Raw genomic sequence first — 19,824 nt, forward strand, 5'->3', positions numbered from 1 at the left:
GCAAGAAGAGTAATTGAGTCTACCCTATTGGTGAATGTTAGGTTCAGGGCTCATTTTGTGCTAGCTTGCTGGAACAGTATTTTTTATTTCTTTAGTATACTGTGTATTTTTATTGTGTTTTAATTCCTGTTAGCTGTCCAGAATCACATTGGTGAATTGGGCAGTGATATAAATTGATATGTGATAAATAAATAACCATACTTAGCAGGTATGCAAATCATGTTACAGAAACTCATATACTATATGTAGCAATTCTGACAAATGCTCTTAAAATAGACCTGTTGTAGAGCTGTGATTACTGAGAATATCCTTCACCCAGAAGTTCCCATGGTCTTATCCTTCATAGCATGTAACTGCAGTACATATAATGGTACATACATACTAGGGCTGGGTGGGTTCACACACACAAAATTAAAAGCCTAACTCAACTTAATTTATATGGCTGATTTGGTTTGGCTCATACAACTTGCTAAAACAAAGGATGGATTTCCACAAGATGCTGAATAGTTAACTATCCAAGCCCATTTTATTTGCTCCTTAATACAGCATCGGGGGTGAACTCCAGATACATTTTTTTAAAAAAATCTCCACTTCCACTTCAGCCAACTTCCCCCTAAATTGTAAAATAAAATTCATTTTTCCTCCAAACATCCTCAGCCTTGATTTTGTAGAGATTCTTCCTGTATAAAAGATGTAGATATGCAAATTTCTGGTCCAAGCTTCACTCCCCCTCCCTTGTAATCAGCTTGGATAACAATAGCTAGGTTGCCATAGAGGATGCAGGCTTGTCTTCTTGACAGCCGTGGTGTGGGTGGCTTAGATTTTCTATGATGCATCCTTCTGAAGCAGGACTACTGCGTTTCCTTCTTCATCTGAAGAAAATCACATCTTTTGTGTGACATCATCCTCAACCCACCTGGCTCATCAAGAGATTACTCAGGCAGTTCCTTCTTCCCAAGAAGATGCTGCCCAATCAGCTGCCTCCTTGTCTTAGCCAATCAGCTGGCTCAGAGGTGATGTCATGGTGTGAACTTGGCAGCCTGGTGGATGCTAAGTGGATCTTTTAGCATCACTCCCTGAACGAGAAGCTGGGAGCGGCTGAACCAAGGACTGGACTTAAAAAGAGGTAAGTGCAGCAGGATTTAAGAAAGGGTCCCATCGGGAACTGGGGGTTGAGCAAATGGAGGAAAGAATAAATGTTCTACCAGCTGGATTTTCAAAATAAGGAATGCCAGTAGGTACAGACAAGACTGATGGGCAGGATCCACGAATATTACTCTTGGCTTTTGGAAACCAGCACTTAAGACTCTGGTTTCTTTTGGTCTTTCCATCCTATTCAGATCTTCAATTGCCTCTTTGCATATCTGACATATTAATGTCTGTTTTAGTACTTTCATAAACACATTCTGTCTCTGTATCTTGCTTTCCTTTTATTGGTGACCTCATTCTTCCAACTCTGAATATTTAGTACTTTTTTCTTTTTCTTTCTGTGCTGATACTGAATGTATTATCAAAACAGATTTGTTTTCTTTTTTCTCCCCTGTCTGCAAAGTCCCTTATCCCTCCTCTTCCTTCTTAACACTTTCTTGTTTTATATCATTGCATTTTTAACCATTGCCATACCAAGAAATAGCTGCTTCCTATTACTTGTTGTAATATGTGTAATACACTTCACATAACCTGCTTAGTGTCCTGTGATGCAATCTAAAATCTGAAGCCCTTGGGATGTTGGGCAGAGAGAGAACAGTAATTTTAGAGCAGCAACATTGTGGAAAACAGCTTCCAGACAGTAATAGTAAAGTCTGGTAACATGTTGAAGACAAACATTTATATGACAGCAGCTTTCATGAAATATAGTTCATTTAGAGACAATGCCCCCATTCTGTGTGAGGTTATATTTTAATCTTAAATACCACAAATTTTCCCTCAAAAGGAGAACATGGGTATTATCACAGGGGCAAGTAGGGTTGCTTTGGAGATCTGGATGTGGGGGGCCAGTGGATAGTTACAGACATTTCTTTCTTCCCCTTCACAGTTGTTTCTTCTCTTGCAAATTTGCAATGAACTCATCATGATCCAGACAAACTAACAACGGGCAAGGCTGCTTTTATGGCAAAATGCTTTCAGAAGGCAGGAAAGAATAGGCCAATTAATTGGATGTGGAATTCAGATTCCTGAAACATCCTGGCTTTCTCTCTTTATTATTTCTTTGTTGATAGAAAGTTTCTTGTGTTCAACCTGGGCTGCTTATTGCTGAAACCTCAGAAACCAGAGGAATGGCTGCATAAATTTACTGTGGTCAAAGGGAGGGTTGCTTTAGTAGTTTTCTAAAGCCATTCTTACCCAGAAAATCCAAGATTAACTCTCACCACCATTCCCACCCCCACAAGAGAGAACAGCATCTGGACTTCTTCATGTCTGTAAAAAGAAATAGATTTTAAAAGTAGGAGTGGTCAAATTTGGTTTTCTTGGTAGACAAGCTAGCAAATCCCTCCCCTCAAAGGGAAAGTTGTGGAGTTTTTATAGTCTTTTAATATTGGCATAAAGTTAGCTCTATTAATTTGGAAATGCTCTTTCTGTGACTTGTATAATGATTACGTTCACCCATCGCCCCAACCCTGGTTTCCTTAGGCTAAATGTTACTATTCACTGGCTAAATCTTTCTACAGCAGTTCTTCTCCATATTTAGTTTTTTTTTTTCCTCCACCTACTGCCCCCAATCCCCCAAAATACCTCCAACTGCCTAGGGACATCAATAGACTATTCCAAAGTCTTTTGATTCCATTTCTGGCTGAAACTTTCTCAATTCATGATATGATCCTCTTTTCACCCCAGATTTCACTGATGCCAATCAGCCCGCTTCCACTTTATGCTTTTTGTATCTTGAAGGTACTCTGATTTAAAATAAAAGATGAGGGAGCCTCAGGGCTTATATCAGTCAACCATCAGAGAGGTTTTCTTCCCAAGGACTCTGTTTTAATCACCACCAGACAACCTTGGCAAATGTGAAGCATTACAGTGATAAAGAAGCTGGGATCATGTGCAGAGTCCTTTCCAAATAGCTCCAGGGCAGAAAAGAATGATTGGAAATGACAAGTGCACACATGGAATGCTTTGATTGGTTATGGGTTTCCCAACGAGTCACATGTTATCAAATGCAGGTGGACAGCAAATGTAATCTTTCCTGTCTGCTCTGAAATTCCTCCCATGTAGGTAAAAGCAGTAAAATCAGATTTCTGTGGCATGAAGTAATTAAGCACAGCATGTTCAGCTCCAACCCTTTGCTCTCTTCTCCTTTCCTTTATATTTGCAGATAATGTCTTTGCTGTGGGTTATCTCATGGCAGGAGAGCCACGAGGCTTCCTTCCCTCACTGCTTCTTTCCTTTTAGTGATATCTGAAAGAAGGCCAGCACTCCATCTTTTCTCCCTCCTAGTCAGTTCTTAAAATGCCTGAACAAAACCTGCAATTATTTGTCAGGGGTGGTCAGAGTCTTGCCTGGGAAAGGGAGAGATGCCAAGTTATTGGTAAAAATAAAAATGGAAATGTTTAAAGGAGAGAAAGCAAGCATTCACACCTATGTGATGAACCTGTGATATACATTAGTAATGGTGGGTTTTATTTTATATATATTTTTAGAAAAATAGGAATCAGCATGTGACCTTTTCTTTCTTCCCCCTCACCCCCCACATCTGGAGATGAAGGCTGAGAGGCTTCTCCCACTTCCATGGCATTTATCTCAAATGGGTGTGGGATGGAATAGTTACTGAAGGGGGAGGAACAGCTGTTTTCTCTTTAATATTTTTTAAAAATATTTTTGTGTGGAAATCGATTCCCCTCTTTATAACCTAACCCCATGTTCCAGCCACCACACCTCTTGAGTAGTTTTGTACAACCACCAAATAAAAGAACAAAGTCAAAGATAAAAGAAAAGGCACAGAGCAAGATCAAAATAAAGACAAAGTAAAGGGAGTGTGCAGTGTAAAGATCTAAAAAGCACGAATTTCAGGTTGTTGGGTTAAAAAAAAAAGAAATCTAAAAGAACACCAAAGGGAAGAAATAGATAAGATTTCACTTGACATTAAAAATGGCACAGCGGAGATAACAGGGTCCTTCTGGGTTATGGCTGTGTGTTTGGAAACATATGAGCACTTAGTTTCAGGAGAGTGAAAGGTGTCCGATAGTTAATGAAATAAGCCCATTTTGTACAGATGCAAAATGTCTGCAAGTTCTCCAGCTTGTCCTTTATGAACGAGGCTGCAGTGTCAGGTCTTTATCAGCCCTCCTCTTTCTCCTCCCTGCCTGCCTGCTTTCAGTTGCTGTGAGCTCATCCCACATTATACAGTACAGTGCTGTGGCTTCTACCTCCCTCCTTCCCTCCCCCCTCCCCTCTCTTATCGACCAAGCGCCACACAGCATGCCTGGTGGAGCCATTGGAAAGACAGCAGCATTTCTCTTTCCAAGCCTAGGGCTCCCTCCATGGGTTCGCCTCCCAGCCACCCCCACACCTCCCGAGCCGGCTTCTTGAGTGCTTTCCCAGGAACCAAAGCCAGGGGTGGGTGGGCTTAGCAATAAAGGAATAATGGTGACGAGAGGTGGTGGGCAGATCTCAGCCAGTCCCCAGAGCTGCCGGTGAAAGTGTTGAGCGCATGATCTCCTAACAAAGGAAAGGAGAGCTGTGGATCTTGGGGACTGAATGATGTCCCTCCTCTCCTTTCCTTTCATTCCTTGGATGAAAAAGAAGGGGGCTGCGGTGACCAAGCAACACTTTTAGAAACATATTTCCTTTACATGAAGGAAGAAGAGCTTTCTAAGACTACTAGGTGGGCAGAAAGAGGTGGGGACAGCAACAGGGAGACTGGCGATGCTCTGAGAGGAATGAAGTTTTGCATGCAGAGAGTGTCTTCCAAGTGGAGCAGCAGGGATTTTTCTGAAATTGTGTGCAAACCCCAGTCAAATTCTAGAGGCTTAACATTTAACAAGAGGACTTTGGGGTGTTTTATTTGTTAGCTGTTGTTAATTCAAGCAGGTAAATACAAAAAATACATTCATTTTTAAACTAACATCAATCCTAAGAGGCACCTTTGTCTTTCTCAGTGTCATGACCCACTCCTGGGAAGTTATCATGGGGAGAGGGGGAAGTGATTCGGAACATGTGGTTCCTCGCAGGAACAATTCTCATTTGGTTTTGGGAAATAAATACAGTATTGTTCCTATACTCAGGTCTAAAACTGATTTACAGGATGTTTTTTGGGAGCAAGCAAGCAGCCCTGGAAATACATCCCCACTCCAGTTTAGCAGATTTGACTTTCTGAATTGAGCTAAAATCTAACTACCCTTTTTGGATCTCTAGTTCTGTACTCCACTGTTCTTTTGTACTTGCCTGCTGCAAATATTCTGTGCTCAATTGACAGTGGCCCCCAACCTTTTGGGCACCAAGGACCGGTTCCATGGAGAGAAGTTTTTTCGTGGACCGGAAGGGGTGTGGTTTCACATACTGCCTACATCCCATGGATTTTGTGCAGCCTGGTCTCTTGCACACCACGGACCATAGGTTGGGGATCCCGGCTCAAAGAGACGTAACTGAGAATTCCAGGCAAATGGAATTCTTTCACAAATGGGATTAATAATGATTTTTTTTTTAAAGATTGAGAATTACATATCTCCAGATGGTTGAGAAAAAGCCATCTAATAATAAGTAATGTTAAGTTTTTATTGTAGTTCTAGTTTTATTGTAGCCTTGTAGTTCAAAGTCCAATTTATGTATCGCTTACAGAAATGGCTTAAGAGTTCATTTTCTAACGTACACTCCCTGAAAACTCGGAAGTTTCTTTTTCACTGCTGTAACCTATTGGGTCTTTTAATTAGTAAGTAGGATGATCCTTATGATTGCACAAAAGCTGGGTAAAATCAAATGAACAAAGAATGAATGTATGGATCACTGCTTTTTCCAAGCGTTTCTTGTAGTAACATCTGGAAGTATCCATGCATATACATCAAGATGGTCATTGCTAAAGCAAGGTATTAGCCTACATTATATGAAGGGAACTGAATCTAGAACATCTCTTGTGTTCCACCTGTGTGTCATGTTCACACAGAACTGAATGATTCTTTCAGCTGGAAATTTACTCCCCTATCTTAAATTGGCTTGACTATAAAAGAATTGTGTTTCCAATTTTCTTGTTATTCTTCCTCCCCGTTGCATTATGATCTGATTCATGTAATCATGGTTTGATGAATAAATTACTGTCATCTGAATTTGCACATATGCTAGGCCTGAGCTTTATGGCTGAACACAATACCTGTACCCAGTGGGCTCTGTTTGCCAGCCCTTTTTCAAGATCTCGACAGATTTCTTTTTTTTTTTAAACAAGTTTTATTGATTTTACAAACAAACAAACAAGACAAAACATCATTAAACATTAAAGACATAAAACCTCTTTCCATTGTAGATCCTTACAAGGCAGGTAACATATTGCTTTATATCACATACTTATAATTTATCCCATTTCCATATAAACACGTAAATTCCCTCGACAGATTTCTTAAAAGGCAAGGACCTAAATTGCTTCTGGGTGGAGCAGTTCCATCTTGCTATTTCTTCTATTGAAAAAGTCCTATTGTGTGAGCTGCATTCTCTCTCCCTGTCTGTGAGAGCTGTGTTCATGCACTCAAGTCACCCCAGACTCAGTGCCAATGTGTTCCAAGACTGATTCAAACTCTCAAATGGCCTTGACTCTGCATTGCTTAGTGTGCTTCTTCGACTTTTATCTATGCTTAAATGGAACATAGGAAAATTGGGGAGATAAAACAGAGCTGGACTGAATCTAATGCCCGCTGGAAGGACCGTGAAGCTGCTGGGGTAAACAGCTTGAGATCTTTGTGGGAAATTCACTTTTTAAAAAAAAAAAATTTTTTTTATTGGTTTTTAAAACAAACATAAACAAACAAAACATAAAAACATCAAGCCACCTTCCATATATACACATATCCACATATATACTTTTGAGCATGTGACTTTTAGTGTCTTGAATATTGCATCCTCTTGCAAATCCCACTCCTTGTTTCCTTAAAACAGAGGTCTCCGAGTGTGGTAACTTTAAGACTCATGGACTTCAACTCTTAGAATTCTCCAGCTAGCATAGCTGGCTGAGGAATTCTGGGAGTTGAAGTCTACAAGTCTTAAAGTTGCCAAGTTTGGCGACCCCTGCCTTAAAAGGACAGAAGCAAATTGAAATTCACCCATGTGTTGCTTTGTCTTTTGCTTGTCTCCTCAGGTTGCAGGTAGGCTCTTCTCCGTCAGTTGTGATCTTCCCCTCTGACAGCCACCAAAGCAGCAGGATACTAAGAACAGCAGAAACCATGACCCTGGCAGGTATGGAAATGCTTCCCTCTCTGGGCTTTCTTCCATTGGCCTTTGAACGTAGTATAAACATCCCCTGATAACATCTTATATATCCTTATGATGTTATCATATGTCACTCTTAACAGATAATCAGAGTTGGAAGGGACCTTGTAGGTCATCTAGTCCAACCCCCCGCCCAAGCGGGAGACCCTACACCATTTCTGCTAAATGGGAGTCCAATCTTTTCTTGAAAGTCTCAAGGGATGGCGCTCCCACAACTTCTGAGGGCAAGCTGGTCCATGGGTTGATTGTTCTCACTGTCAGAAAGTTCTTAGTTCTGCAGGGGTTACAGTAGCATTACTTTTTAGTAGGATAACCCTTTAGACCAGGGGTGTCAAACTCCCATCGTCATGTCGTTGTCATGTGATGTATTGGGATTTCCCCCCCACCCCTTTGTTGAACCGGGTGTGGGCGTGGTCAGCACATGATGTATCAGGTCCGTGCTCCAGGAGTTCGACAGCCCCGCTTTAGACTGAAACTTCACTGCCCATGCTTTTAGTGGTACAGGAAAATGGGGTCAGCTTAGTGCTCATTGGCCAATTCAGGCTTGTTTTGGCACCACTCTTCCATCTCTGATTTTTCTCCTATATTATCATTTTCTTCCTTTTCCCTGTAGGAATAGCTGGGGATTGTGATTATTGGGCTTTCGGAGGTTTGCATGACTATTGGCCAGTGCAAAAGGCAGACCGAGACATTTTTCTAAGCCTACTGAACATTTTTCTAAGCCATTCAGCAGTCTTACCAGATCAGCAAGGAGAACCAATCTTTTTGGCTTTATCAGGCTAAACTCTGCACTGTATAACAGGGAAAGTTTCTACCCCTTCAACCTCATGACCATCCCTATCTCTGCATCGTTTATGGGATTGGAGGAAGGTTTCCCACTGGATGGTGCCATTTGGAAATGGAGAAGGCACAGAGCCTAATATAAGGGCAGCAGATTTCCCATGGATGCAGTTTTCTCTTATCAGATAACACCTACATTTGGCAGTTGGGAAATTTAAGAAAAACACACATGAGGGAAAATGGCTCTGTTTACACACTGTACCCACACAAAGGACCATTAATCTATGGTGATTTGAATTTGGCAACTTTAAGGTGCCTGGACTTCAATTCCCCAAATTTCCCAGCCAGCCGCTGCACTATATTAATCAGAGAGCAATCAGATCAACCCTAGTTGGCAGCAAAGAATTCTACTTTTCGGTATCTTTCTTTCTTTTTACTTTCATTGAGAAATTGTCTCCATAGAGAAATTCTCCAATGTCTCCTGCCAGTTCTTATTTAATTTGATGCTGGCTGGCACATTTGCTTCTGCAAATCCTTTCAAAGGAAAAGAGAATCCTAGTGACATTCTCACAGCTGGACTATAGTGCACATCCACTGGTTTAGTTGTAAAGTGGCCAAAAAAGGAGACAGCATGTGTGAGGGTCCTGTCTTTCACTCTTCCATACTCACATCAGAGATCCACTGTGATGACCCAGGGTGTGGCACAAAGGCAACACAGTCAGATAATCAGTAGGAGTCCCTTTATTAGCTCCAACTTTGCCCCCAATGTCCTGGTTACCTTCTGGTCTGAAGAAAAACTCTCCCAGGAACAGCCTTTGGCTGCAGAGAATCAAGTCCAAAACATGGTCAACAAAAACTGTAACTATAAGTCCAATCAAGGCAAAATTAGGTATTTATTCTTGCAGGGCAAGAGAAGGAATTCCAGATATGAAGGAACGGTAGTTATTCAATGCCGTTGGGAGGTTGCCAGGAATGTAGATAAACCAAGTTAACACAAGATAAACTCACATTTGTTCCCCACAGATGCCGCACTCAGCATGCATCTCTTTTAAACTCTCTTCCCAGCTATGGCTAATGAAGGGAATCAGGGCCCTTTCCTCCCCTGTGAGTCACGTAACCCATATTGCTCTCTTCTCTGTTCCTCCCTGCGTGCCCTAGGATGAAGAGGAAGTGGGCCTGGGTCTTCCTCTGAACTCCCTCTCCCTTGTTCTACCTCTCCCCCTTCCCCAGTTTTCTCCACAGCAGAACCCCACTCTACTCCCTGTCAGCTGTTTGTTTTCCGCCTCAGATTCAGACTCTGATAGGGGCATGACATCTGCTGTCTCCCTGGCTTCCCATGGTTTAGTTAAATTCCCAAGGAAGATATCAAGAGTATATTTTCCCCCATGGGCATGTTTTAGCAGTAATGAAATAAGCATAGCTCAGGGGAAATGAAGAAATCATTGAGATATTTCCCCCCCTCTCATGCGTAGAGGAATTCGGATCAATCATCTATTTAATTTCTCTCCTTGCAAATTTGCTGGAAAACTTCTAAAGACCATGGGACACCAAATTAACTAATTGATTTGTCTACTGTCTATAGGGGTGCCTGTTTCCTCTCTTTCCCAGTGCCAGAACTTCCTTTTGAAATGCAGTCACCAGATCTGGACACACAGCATTCCAAATGCAACTGTATCATGGATCTGTATAAACGATTAGCGGAACTCAGCATCTGAAAATGAAGCCAATAGCAGCTCTTTGTCTCTTCCTCCTCCTCCATTCCTTTCCATATCTGCTATGAGATGAGCAAGAAAGTGGGGGGGAATCCGAGAGCAAGAACAAATGCCAGGGAAATTGCTAATAAAACTTCCTCTTTTGTAATTGTGTTTTAATTTGCTTGTTTCACACAGCCTACAAAGAAAAAATGAAAGAGCTCCCTCTGGTGTCCCTCTTCTGTTCCTGCTTTCTCTCAGATCCTTTAAATAAACCGTCATATAAATATGAAGGTAAACGGAAACTAATATTATCTTGCCAAGAAAGCAAGATGTTTGTTTGTTTGTTTCTTTTCTTTCTTTCTTTTTTCAAAAACAGCTAAGCTAACCAACTTTCATGTTGCCCGAGTGCAGCTGCTAGATTTCTAGCTGAGCCAATAAAATGAGCTGTGTGAATTTAGCCTTTAAGAAGAAATATATTGCTGCTTCGTTTTTATCTCTGGCCCAATGTTCATTTGCCAGCATGATGGAAGAATAGGCATCAAAGAAGGGATTTTGCAGACACTGATTTCCAAACTTGGAAACCCTTTCCTTTCATGCCTACTTCTTTGCTGATGAATCCCATCATGTCTGCACCAAAAGATCTCAGTGTTGCAGGGGAAACTTCAGATCCTCCGAGAGATACAGATTTCCAGTAGTTTTCCCTGTGGCCTAGAGTAAATATGCCCCTTGGTGGTTTAACTGCTTCTTGGCATACTGATTCTTCAGCTTTTCTCCCCCTTTTGTTTAGTAGACACTGTAGATCTGACCTGGTGTGTCATATCTGACATGGAGGTAATTGAACTCAACAAGCGCACCTCAGGACAATCCTTTGAGGTTATCCTTAAGCCACCGTCCTTCGATGGAATCCCTGAATTCAATGCCTCTCTGCCTCGACGGCGTGACCCTTCATTGGAGGAGATCCAGAAGAAGCTAGAAGCTGCTGAAGAACGACGTAAGGTGAGAAATAGTTTGTATCTGCATGATATCCACAGAGCAGTTAAGAAATTTAATAGGTTTATGGTAACAGCAAGCCACCTCTTGGGATAATAAAGCATATTATTCATTCATCCATTGAGCTAACCATGCTGTTTTGAGAAGTCTCCCCATCATTCTGCAAAATAAGGGCTTTGCCTTCCCCAATGGCACCAACCTTGGTAAATAGTTTAGACATTGTAGGGAATAATTTGATTGTGTGAATAAATCAACAGGGAATGTGCTTGCTCTTTTTAATGCCAGGAAAAGTATGAAGTGTTGTTCTAGAAAAATAGATTGTTCTCAGGATTCCAGCAAATTACTCCAGAAAAACAACTCCCTTGTTTGGATGCCTCCAGAATTATGGATATCAACTTCTAGCATTCTCCACAGAGCCATGCTGGTTGAGCATTGTGGAACTAAGCCCAATATCTGGAAGGGTCCCAAGTTGGGGAAGTCTGCTCTAAAAGACAATACATAGTTGCTAATTTCCTGTGTTCTAACTAAACTTTACAATGAATTTGAAAAACTGATAATTTTGCACTGCCTTGCTGAGTTCACTCAATGTACTAGCTGTATCAGGTAACGGCTTAGTGCTTAGTCCATTTATAGAATATGCAAAAACTAATTTTAATCTTGGTTACAGGATTTTTTTTTGCATAAAGTGTTGTATAAACCCAGCTTCTTTGGTCTAGTTTAGGGTTCAATATATTTGTCCCCCTGTGAAGGAGATGGGCAATTCCAAAATGTGAAAAATAAATGATGCAAACTGGATTAAGTATATTGTACAAACTCAGCCTCTCTCTTAATTGATATTATTCATATACATGTTTTATTACAGTTGAGATATTTAAGCATTTGTTTAATCTAACCATTGAAAAGTTACCCTGTGGTAGGCTGGGCTAAGAAAGAGTGATTGCCCTAAAAGCATCCAGTAAGGCCTGTGGTTGATTATGGACTTGACTCTAGATTTCTCTTCTCCTAGTTCAGCGCCTTAAGCTGTCCAGTTCAGCACTACAGCACCTTAGCTTTCCAATATTACCATTTGGCAAAATTTCCCCACTGAGTGGGGAAATACGCTCTTAAAGCACACTTGCCTTGTTTTATTAACATTCAATATTTACTAAAATAATAAAACAACAGAAGAAAATAATGTCTAATTCAAATGAATGTAATTCATGGGTGAAATGTAGAAGAAATGATTCCATTTGTTGATAACATGAAATATAATAGTCTTGTAAATAAGCATAATAATTGAAGTCTTAGGCATGTGCTTTACATAAATGTATATAGAAGGAAGCCATTTTTACCTTCTCCTGTGAACAATGAGGAGGAAAGGAATTCAAGCAAAATGTTAGCTAGCTCTTCAACTGCTTACAAAGCAGTTCTAGGGAACGGGCTGATCTCAGGAAGAAAGAAATTGGCGATGCTTTCCTCCTTACAAATTATTGATAATTATTGATAAAGGAGGCATTTATTCATTCATCCTTGTTCCTGCCTGACCTTGATAGGTAATCATGAATAGCTTCTGGACTACAACTATGGGGGAAAGAAATGAACGAATTCCTTTTCTTGACTCAGCTTAGATCCCTGGTTAACTCTTTCCCTGTCCCCTTGATCTTAAGACGTGATCTTATCCACTCCTTTCTTCTTGGAAATACTTTAGAAAATATTTTTTTACAGCCCTGGGTTCTTTGTTTGCTTCCAATATATCTACTATTTAGGCTGGAAATTACATCCAGGTTAACACATTTAAAGTTTGAAGTGATTTCCCAAGAGAGCGGCTTTTCTATGGTAGCTTTTGTTAAGTCACAGGAGGCTTCTCAGTTTACTGTCAACAATTATACAAGCCTTTTTGATAACTCCACTTTCAACAAAGCTTATGCATAATGTAAGGTTCCTCTGTAAAGACAGGCCTTGGCTCTCCCCTTGTTTGGATCATCATGCATGAAACCAGAGGTGATCAAGCCAACCTCCTGAAAATCGAGTAGAAAAATCAATTTGCACAAAGGAAAAATTGCTAAAATAAATTAAAGTATTCATTATCTGAGTGTCTTTGACTGATAACCCCCTCTGTATCTCTGTGTTACCCATGTTCATTCATGTGGTCAGTATGTTCAGATAGCAATAAACAAACCTCTCTTTTGCCAGTATCTTAAGTGTAGCTTTATTTGGCAAGACATAAGCAAATAATACCTTTAAGTATCTTTCCCTGACCTTCACTTGAAAACTTTTGCAAGATTACATAAGCATAGAATTTATAAGGAAAAGGACAAGAACAGGAAAAGTTTCAAGTATGTAAGGCAGGAATATAAATATGTAAGGGAATTGTAGACCCATGACAAATTAAAGTTAGGATTTCAGAGCGGAATCAAATATAGGGCCAAACTTAACCCACGTCACCAACTTTGCAATGGCTTCCTCAATGAGGTACCTTTTATGCCATCTTTGCTCTATTTTTGACACCGGCCAAAGGAATTCTCTTTCTTCTTCCAGGCTTTTAATCATCATGGTGGCCATCAAGGTATGATCAAAGCCCTCCTTATTTTATATGCATTGAAGCTGGGGCTTAGATCATGGATGCCATCTTAACTTTTTTGACCATGCCTTATAGAGATGCTTGATAGGGCTTTAAAGTAGGTTTCTGTTTGAATTGTATTGTAAACCATTTTGAGATTTGTTTTAAACCTGTACAAATTAAACCTGCAGATATTTTATGTAAATGAATCAGGTGCCACTGATTTCTAGTAGAAGCTGAAAGAAATGACCTAGCTTTCACATAGACTTGCTATATTGACAGAAGCAGAAAACAAAGCTGGGCAAATTCTCTTTAAAAACAACAACTAGGGAAAGTAATCCATCCCACATAAGTGTTATCACGAGGCCATGAACAATATTTTGTAAAATGCTATGCTGCAATCAATAGGTTACTTGTTTTTGCACTACATGATCTTTGAAAGGTCATATGTGATCCATCTAATTACAGTTACTTGGCATTTTACAAATTAAAACCCAAGCTAGTCTGTCTGAGCTGTTGGTTAATAGTATTCTATAAAGTAGTCCTTAGGATACATAGAAGGAAGTGAGATCCTGACTGCAAGGGAAAGTGGTATAAGTTAAATTGAAAGACTTTGTCCCAACAGTGTTAGTTTGACCAGAGAGAAGAAGGCTGGAGATATAAAAAAATCTGCACACATGACACTGAACAGGGTTTCCTTGCTGTATTTAAGCATTCAACAGATGAAAGAAGACCCAAATGTATCTTGATGAACATAGATTACAAAAAAGAAATGTGGTTGGAAAATTGAGATTGACAAATCTCAAAATCCCTATGAGGCAATTGGAAATCTGTCTTCTTAACTATTCATCAATTTAGCTATGCACAGTTGGACTGATTCAACAGTGTTCACATAAACCTAAGCCACCCATAGTCAGGTTGGACAAAAGATTTTAGAAAAGGAAAAGAAGGAAATAGCGATATAACATTTGGGAACGCCATCTCCATTGCCGTCTATCCCCATTTCTATTTTAAATCAAGTAAAATAGAAAGCTTCTTATAAAAGGAATAATGCATATATTCACACATATATATTGAATAATTCACACACATATATTGATATTTGTGCCATGACATTTTCCAGCAGTGTTCATCTATTGTTGCAAAGCGCTTAGCAATAAATATCCCCAATTTTGTTTTTGGGCCAGGGTAGCAGGCAAGAGTTAGAAATTAGCCAACTCTGACATACACAGGAAACAGATTACTCAAGCCCTGTACTGATTTTTGACTTTTTAACAGATTGTCTTTGTATCATCAGTCATTTAGGTGTTGGAATTTCTTTCTTATCAAGTTGTCAGGTCTAATCTTGTTATCAATGTAAATTAGCCCAGTAAAGCATAGATTGTATTAGCTGAGATTTATTTGGAGCCTCCTGTATCTAACCTAGGATCTGCTGCATTGCCTTCAGTTAATGCACCCTATATATGTACCTGATTCTCGTATTATTCTATAGTACCAGGAAGCAGAACTCCTGAAGCATTTGGCAGGAAAACGGGAGCATGAACGGGAGGTCATCCAGAAAGCCATCGAGGAGAACAACAATTTCATCAAAACTGCCAAAGAGAGGCTGATACAGAAAATGGAGTCCAACAAGGAGAACCGAGAGGCACATTTAGCTGCTATGTTGGAACGTCTTCAGGAGAAGGTGAGGGGTCAACACTAATAAGGATGGAGATGGAAAGTGTGGGTTGCACTGAATCAAGACATATGTGCTAGCCCACAATGCGTGTGAAGAAAAACAGGATCACTCCTTTTACAGGATTTTTATCTTCAGCTCAAATGGTTATTGATATCGAGAGATGTCCAGCTTCTCAAGAAGATTAATGGAAGCCATGGGAGTCCTATACATGAGCAGCATGGTGGCCTAAAGGTGGAGTTCTCACCTCACAATCAGGAGGCTGTGAATTTGATCCTAGCAGCAGATATTCCTCTTTCTGAGGGCTAAAGAGGAAATATCTGCTGTGAGATCTGCATAGGTGTCAGGAAGGGCATCCGACCAGCTCCATTCAGTCACCCAGACTCCACCCCAATGCAAGGGATTACAGGGTAGTTAAAAGGAGAAAAAAAGGCAAGTCCTATGCGTGAATTTGCCTATCCCACTAAATTGATGACTCTAGCCCGGGGGTGTCAAACACAAGGCCTGTGGGCCGCAACAGGCTGCGATGTGGTCGGATCCAGCCCTTGGGGCCATCCTGGAAAATGAAAGGGGCCAGCCCACATGGCTTTGGCCTGGTCTACCCAGTGCAACGAGGAAACATTGAGCCAGTCTGGCTTCGGCCCAATCTACCCAGTACGAAGAGGAAACATGTCAGCAGTTTGGGTGTCAAGCTAGCCATGCCCACCCAGTTGGCCACACCACCCAGTTGGTCATGCCCACCTTGCTCCCCGAGGTCAACCACAGCCCTGATGCGGCCTTCAGTGATATTGAGTTTGACACCCCTGTTCTAGACACAACTTGTGACGTCTTTTTTTTTATTTTTTAGGATAAGCATGCTGAGGAGGTCCGGAAGAACAAGGAATTAAAGGAAGAGGCCTCAAGGTAAAGAGGCCCTCAAACAGATAACAATTTGGACTGACAGCTCCAAGGAAAGATGGCAGCAGGCCGCAGTACATGGTGGAGGCTGCCTTAATGCAAAGTGTTGACTGAGGAACTGGGATTGTCCTCTGCTTTCGTTGTTTGTGAATGTAAAGAATTGATGGGAGAAGCCATCTCGTGTGTTTCAGGGAGGGAGGGGGACATGAGGGGAAAAGGAAGTTGTGAAGAAGAAATGTTCGTATCTGGGGAGGGAAGAGGGTGGGCATGGATGAGAAGACACCCCCCAAACAATGAGGTGATTTTGTTTTCTGTTCCCACATGGGTCCTTCTGAAGATGGAATCCAAATACTGGAGGGGTGGTAAGAATACCAATTTTGGAGGGAAGTATCCAAGAAGGGGTGGGGGTGGGCTGGGGTGATGGAAAGTAATCTAATTTGGTGATGAGCCCAGAGCAAGCAGAGGAAGTAAAATAACCTCTGGGATGAATATTGTCTTGTGTGTTTTGCCATTGTTAGTCCCCCGTGTGATAAAAACAGTCCTTATTTCTGTGTTCCTTTGTAACTTTCCATCGTGTCTCTTAACTCCAAGGTATTATAAGTCTGGTACTGCTTAACTAAAAGTGGCTGGGGTGCTGATTTTGACCCCACAGGCCTCTGTTTTAAAAATAACTGTAACAATAAATGCCTTTTGCCAGAGATTCACCATGGTCAGCTATGTATATAATTTCCCTTGCTTTTCCATTCCGACCTGTAGTGGAGAACCAAGTTCTTTGAAGGATTATGAGTTTAGGACAATTGAAATATTATTTCCTTGGGATAGTAATAACAAAAGAATGTTTCTATGGATACCTTCTCAAGTAGAAGCTATGAAACTATGTGATAAGACAAGCAGAAGCGTGATTTAAACACACACACACACACACACACACACATACACACACACACACACCTCTGACTTCAGAACATAAGCTTATAGATCTTTATACTGCTAAGAATCTGAGGAGTTTATTCTTAAAATAAGTCTTTGAGATTTCAGAATTCTTTCTTAAATTTCCCTCGCATCTACATATTGGTTAACATTTTCTTCAGCTTTACAACATTCCCCTTTAAGAAGCTTGTTTGATAAACTGCTTTTAGAAAGAAAAGCCATATCTTGAAGAACATGTTGCATTTGATAATGTAATATTTAGCATCATTTTTAAGGAATACATTAATAAGGCAGGTTTGATAAGGCACTAAGTTTAAAGCCATACAGGTGATTTGGTTGTGGGAAAACGATGTTAAAAGAGAGCAATATATGAATGACCAAATGGTAGGACTAAATAAGGTATTTAATTTCTTACTGCTTTTCAGTGAAGAGTTAAACATCCTATCTGTACTCCCCATTTTAAAGAAATTCTAGAGATATATTTATTAGATTAATGTGTTGCTATACTATTGTTTCTCAACCTGGGCGATTTTAAGATGTCTGGACTTCAACTCCTGGAATTCCCCAGTCAGCCTTGTCTGCACATCTGAAGTCACCAAGGTTGAGGAGGCATGGCGGCCCAGTGGTTTAACGATGCTGGAGATGGTCTTTGCTTTAGCAGTTCAAGTCCTAGCACTGAGTGATGGGGTGAGCTCCCATCACTCACCTCAGCTTCTGTTCACCTGACAGTTGGAAAGCATGTTCTATGCAAGTAGATAAATAAGTCCCATTTGGTAGGGAGACAAATTGGCGCACTATGCAGGCAGTCAGATTTCTGCCAACTTTGAACCTTCCTTGTTGCAGCGCCTGTTTATGAGGAGGGTCCGGGGAAGGGAGAGGGCCTAGGATGACACTTCAGGAAGAGCCACTCATCTTTCTTTCTGGGGCAAAGGCAGCTCACCCTCCTCTGGCACATCTTGGGAAGCACATGAGCATGTCCTACAACACAGCTGGTAAATTGGCAGCCAAACTACTATTCTCCAATAGCATTGTGGTCTCTTGGCTAATATAACAATACCACATGCTAACAACAACAACAACAGCAAAAACAACCAGGATTGAGAAACACTATGCTTAGTGGCAGGATTCAATTTTTTTTTACTACCGGTTCTGTGGGTGTGGCTTGGTGGGCATGGCTTGGTGGGCATGGCAGGGGAAGGACACTGCAAAGTCTCCATTCCCACTCCTGGGAGAAGGTACTGCAAAATTCCCATTCCCTCCCTGCTCCTGAGGGAAGATTATTGCAAAATGTCACTCCCTCCCCACCCCACTAACCTGCTTTCCAGCTCTGTTCTCCTTTGCAGGACAACAAAAAAAGGCCCAGCCGATCAGCTCGGACTCAGCAACAAAAGAAGACCCAGCCAATCAGCTGGGACTCAGGAGGCAGAGAATGGATGGGGGCAGGACTAGTCTGTTCTGACCCAAGCTTTGTTCAAATTAAACAAACACAGACTGTATATAAAAGCAAGCCTTTTTTAATGCGGTGCTGGGAATTCAGTGCATTCCCAACCAAGAGACATTTAAACCTAATTGTCCGACATCAAAAGCAAGCCCTTTCAAGGTTGCAAAAGGCTGCCAAGAACAGAAGACTAATTACTGATTAAATATCCACCGACAGAAGTTTCAAAAACAAACCGGGGTAAGCAGGGCTTCAACAAGGACTCTGAGTGCAAAGAACTTTCATTGCTTCCTGCAAAGTACACATCCCCGAGGGCTGGTTTTTATCACTTATGGGAAGGGCCATCACCTTCCAGCCTTACTCCTGAGTCGCCCTTGCTGCTTCAGCTGCTCTTTCCTTCGAGCAGCCCTGCACACTGGGCACAGGCTCCCTGGGGTCCTCTGTGTCACTGCTGCCAGACTCTACAAGCTCCAAAGGCAGCACCCCACTCTCCCATAATCCTGGCCCCATCCCTGCATCACAAGCAGGCCCTTCATCTGAGTCCTTGCTATCAGAGACCTCTGCCATCCGCACCTGCTGCTGGTGAACCTCAACACAGTCAGAGGTGGCATTTGCCGGTTCTCCAAACTACTCAAAATTTCCGCTACCAGTTCTCCAGAATTGGTCAAAACCTGCTGAATACCACCTCTGACTATGCTATATATTTCCCCCAAATGGTACTCTAGTCTTTGGAATAGTGTTGAGGTGTTCCTATTTGTGAGATGCTGTGTTCCTGCACATTCTGAAGCACAATTTCTGGATAACATCTGAAATGTGCACAATCCTAATATTTTATACTACAGTATAGGCTCCCAGTTTTTGTGGTCCTCAAACAAGAGAACCAGAGTACAAATAAATAAGCGATGAAGCTAAGTTGGTGAAGGTAATGCTTATGTTTTCTCTAAATTTTCAAGTAGAAAGGATGATTTTGTACAACATAAGTTGGCTAAAATATTGTCTGATTTGTATCTCAAACAAGTGTAGTCACGTTTGTCTTTCCTAATGTAAATATAGTACACAATGTATAGATAATAGCAACCAAACGGATTAGGTTGTGCAAATGCAACAGCTAAAATGTAAACTGACCTCCTCAAGCATGTTGTGTGAACCCACATAATTGGATTATTTTATTAAACCATAATTCAGTGAAGTCAATATGTTGTGCAAACACAGCCATAGAGGTTTTTTACAGCAGCTCCCTTCTGGGATGTTGTATACAAACCATTTATATTTGCAATGTTTGCTGAGTTAAAGACTGTATTTTGGGCTGAGTGCCCTGTTAATTTCATTCATTGACATATCAGTTAATTAAAATGTAATCTATTTAATGTGATTAGTTGGCAGTCCTTCAACCCTTTCATCGTTAGGACACATTTAAAATTATAATCTGATAAAACCTTTTAAAAGTCTTGGGAGGAAAACACACCAAAAAGCA

General features: G+C 41.0%; 1 protein-coding gene across 2 annotated transcripts; it reads left to right on the plus strand.

Annotated features, from left to right (window-relative positions):
* Positions 1-1,019: 1,019 nt before the first annotated feature.
* On the plus strand, positions 1,020-16,682 carry STMN4 (stathmin 4). Of its 2 annotated transcripts, none has more exons than XM_087929327.1 (6): positions 1,020-1,126; positions 7,277-7,374; positions 10,077-10,172; positions 10,669-10,877; positions 14,903-15,094; positions 15,933-16,682. In XM_087929327.1, exons 2-6 carry the CDS (start codon positions 7,362-7,364, stop codon positions 15,990-15,992), a joined length of 570 nt encoding a protein of 189 aa, XP_087785453.1. In that variant the 5' UTR covers positions 1,020-1,126; positions 7,277-7,361; the 3' UTR covers positions 15,993-16,682. The 2 variants fall into 2 exon arrangements, with proteins under 2 accessions (XP_087785453.1, XP_026564340.1); XM_026708555.2 differs by having other exon boundaries at positions 10,672-10,877.
* The last annotated feature ends 3,142 nt before the right edge of the window (positions 16,683-19,824 follow it).

This window comes from Pseudonaja textilis, chromosome 1 (assembly GCF_049901715.1).
Source record: "Pseudonaja textilis isolate UNSWEBS1 chromosome 1, rPseTex1.2, whole genome shotgun sequence".
Lineage (NCBI taxonomy): Eukaryota > Metazoa > Chordata > Lepidosauria > Squamata > Elapidae > Pseudonaja > Pseudonaja textilis.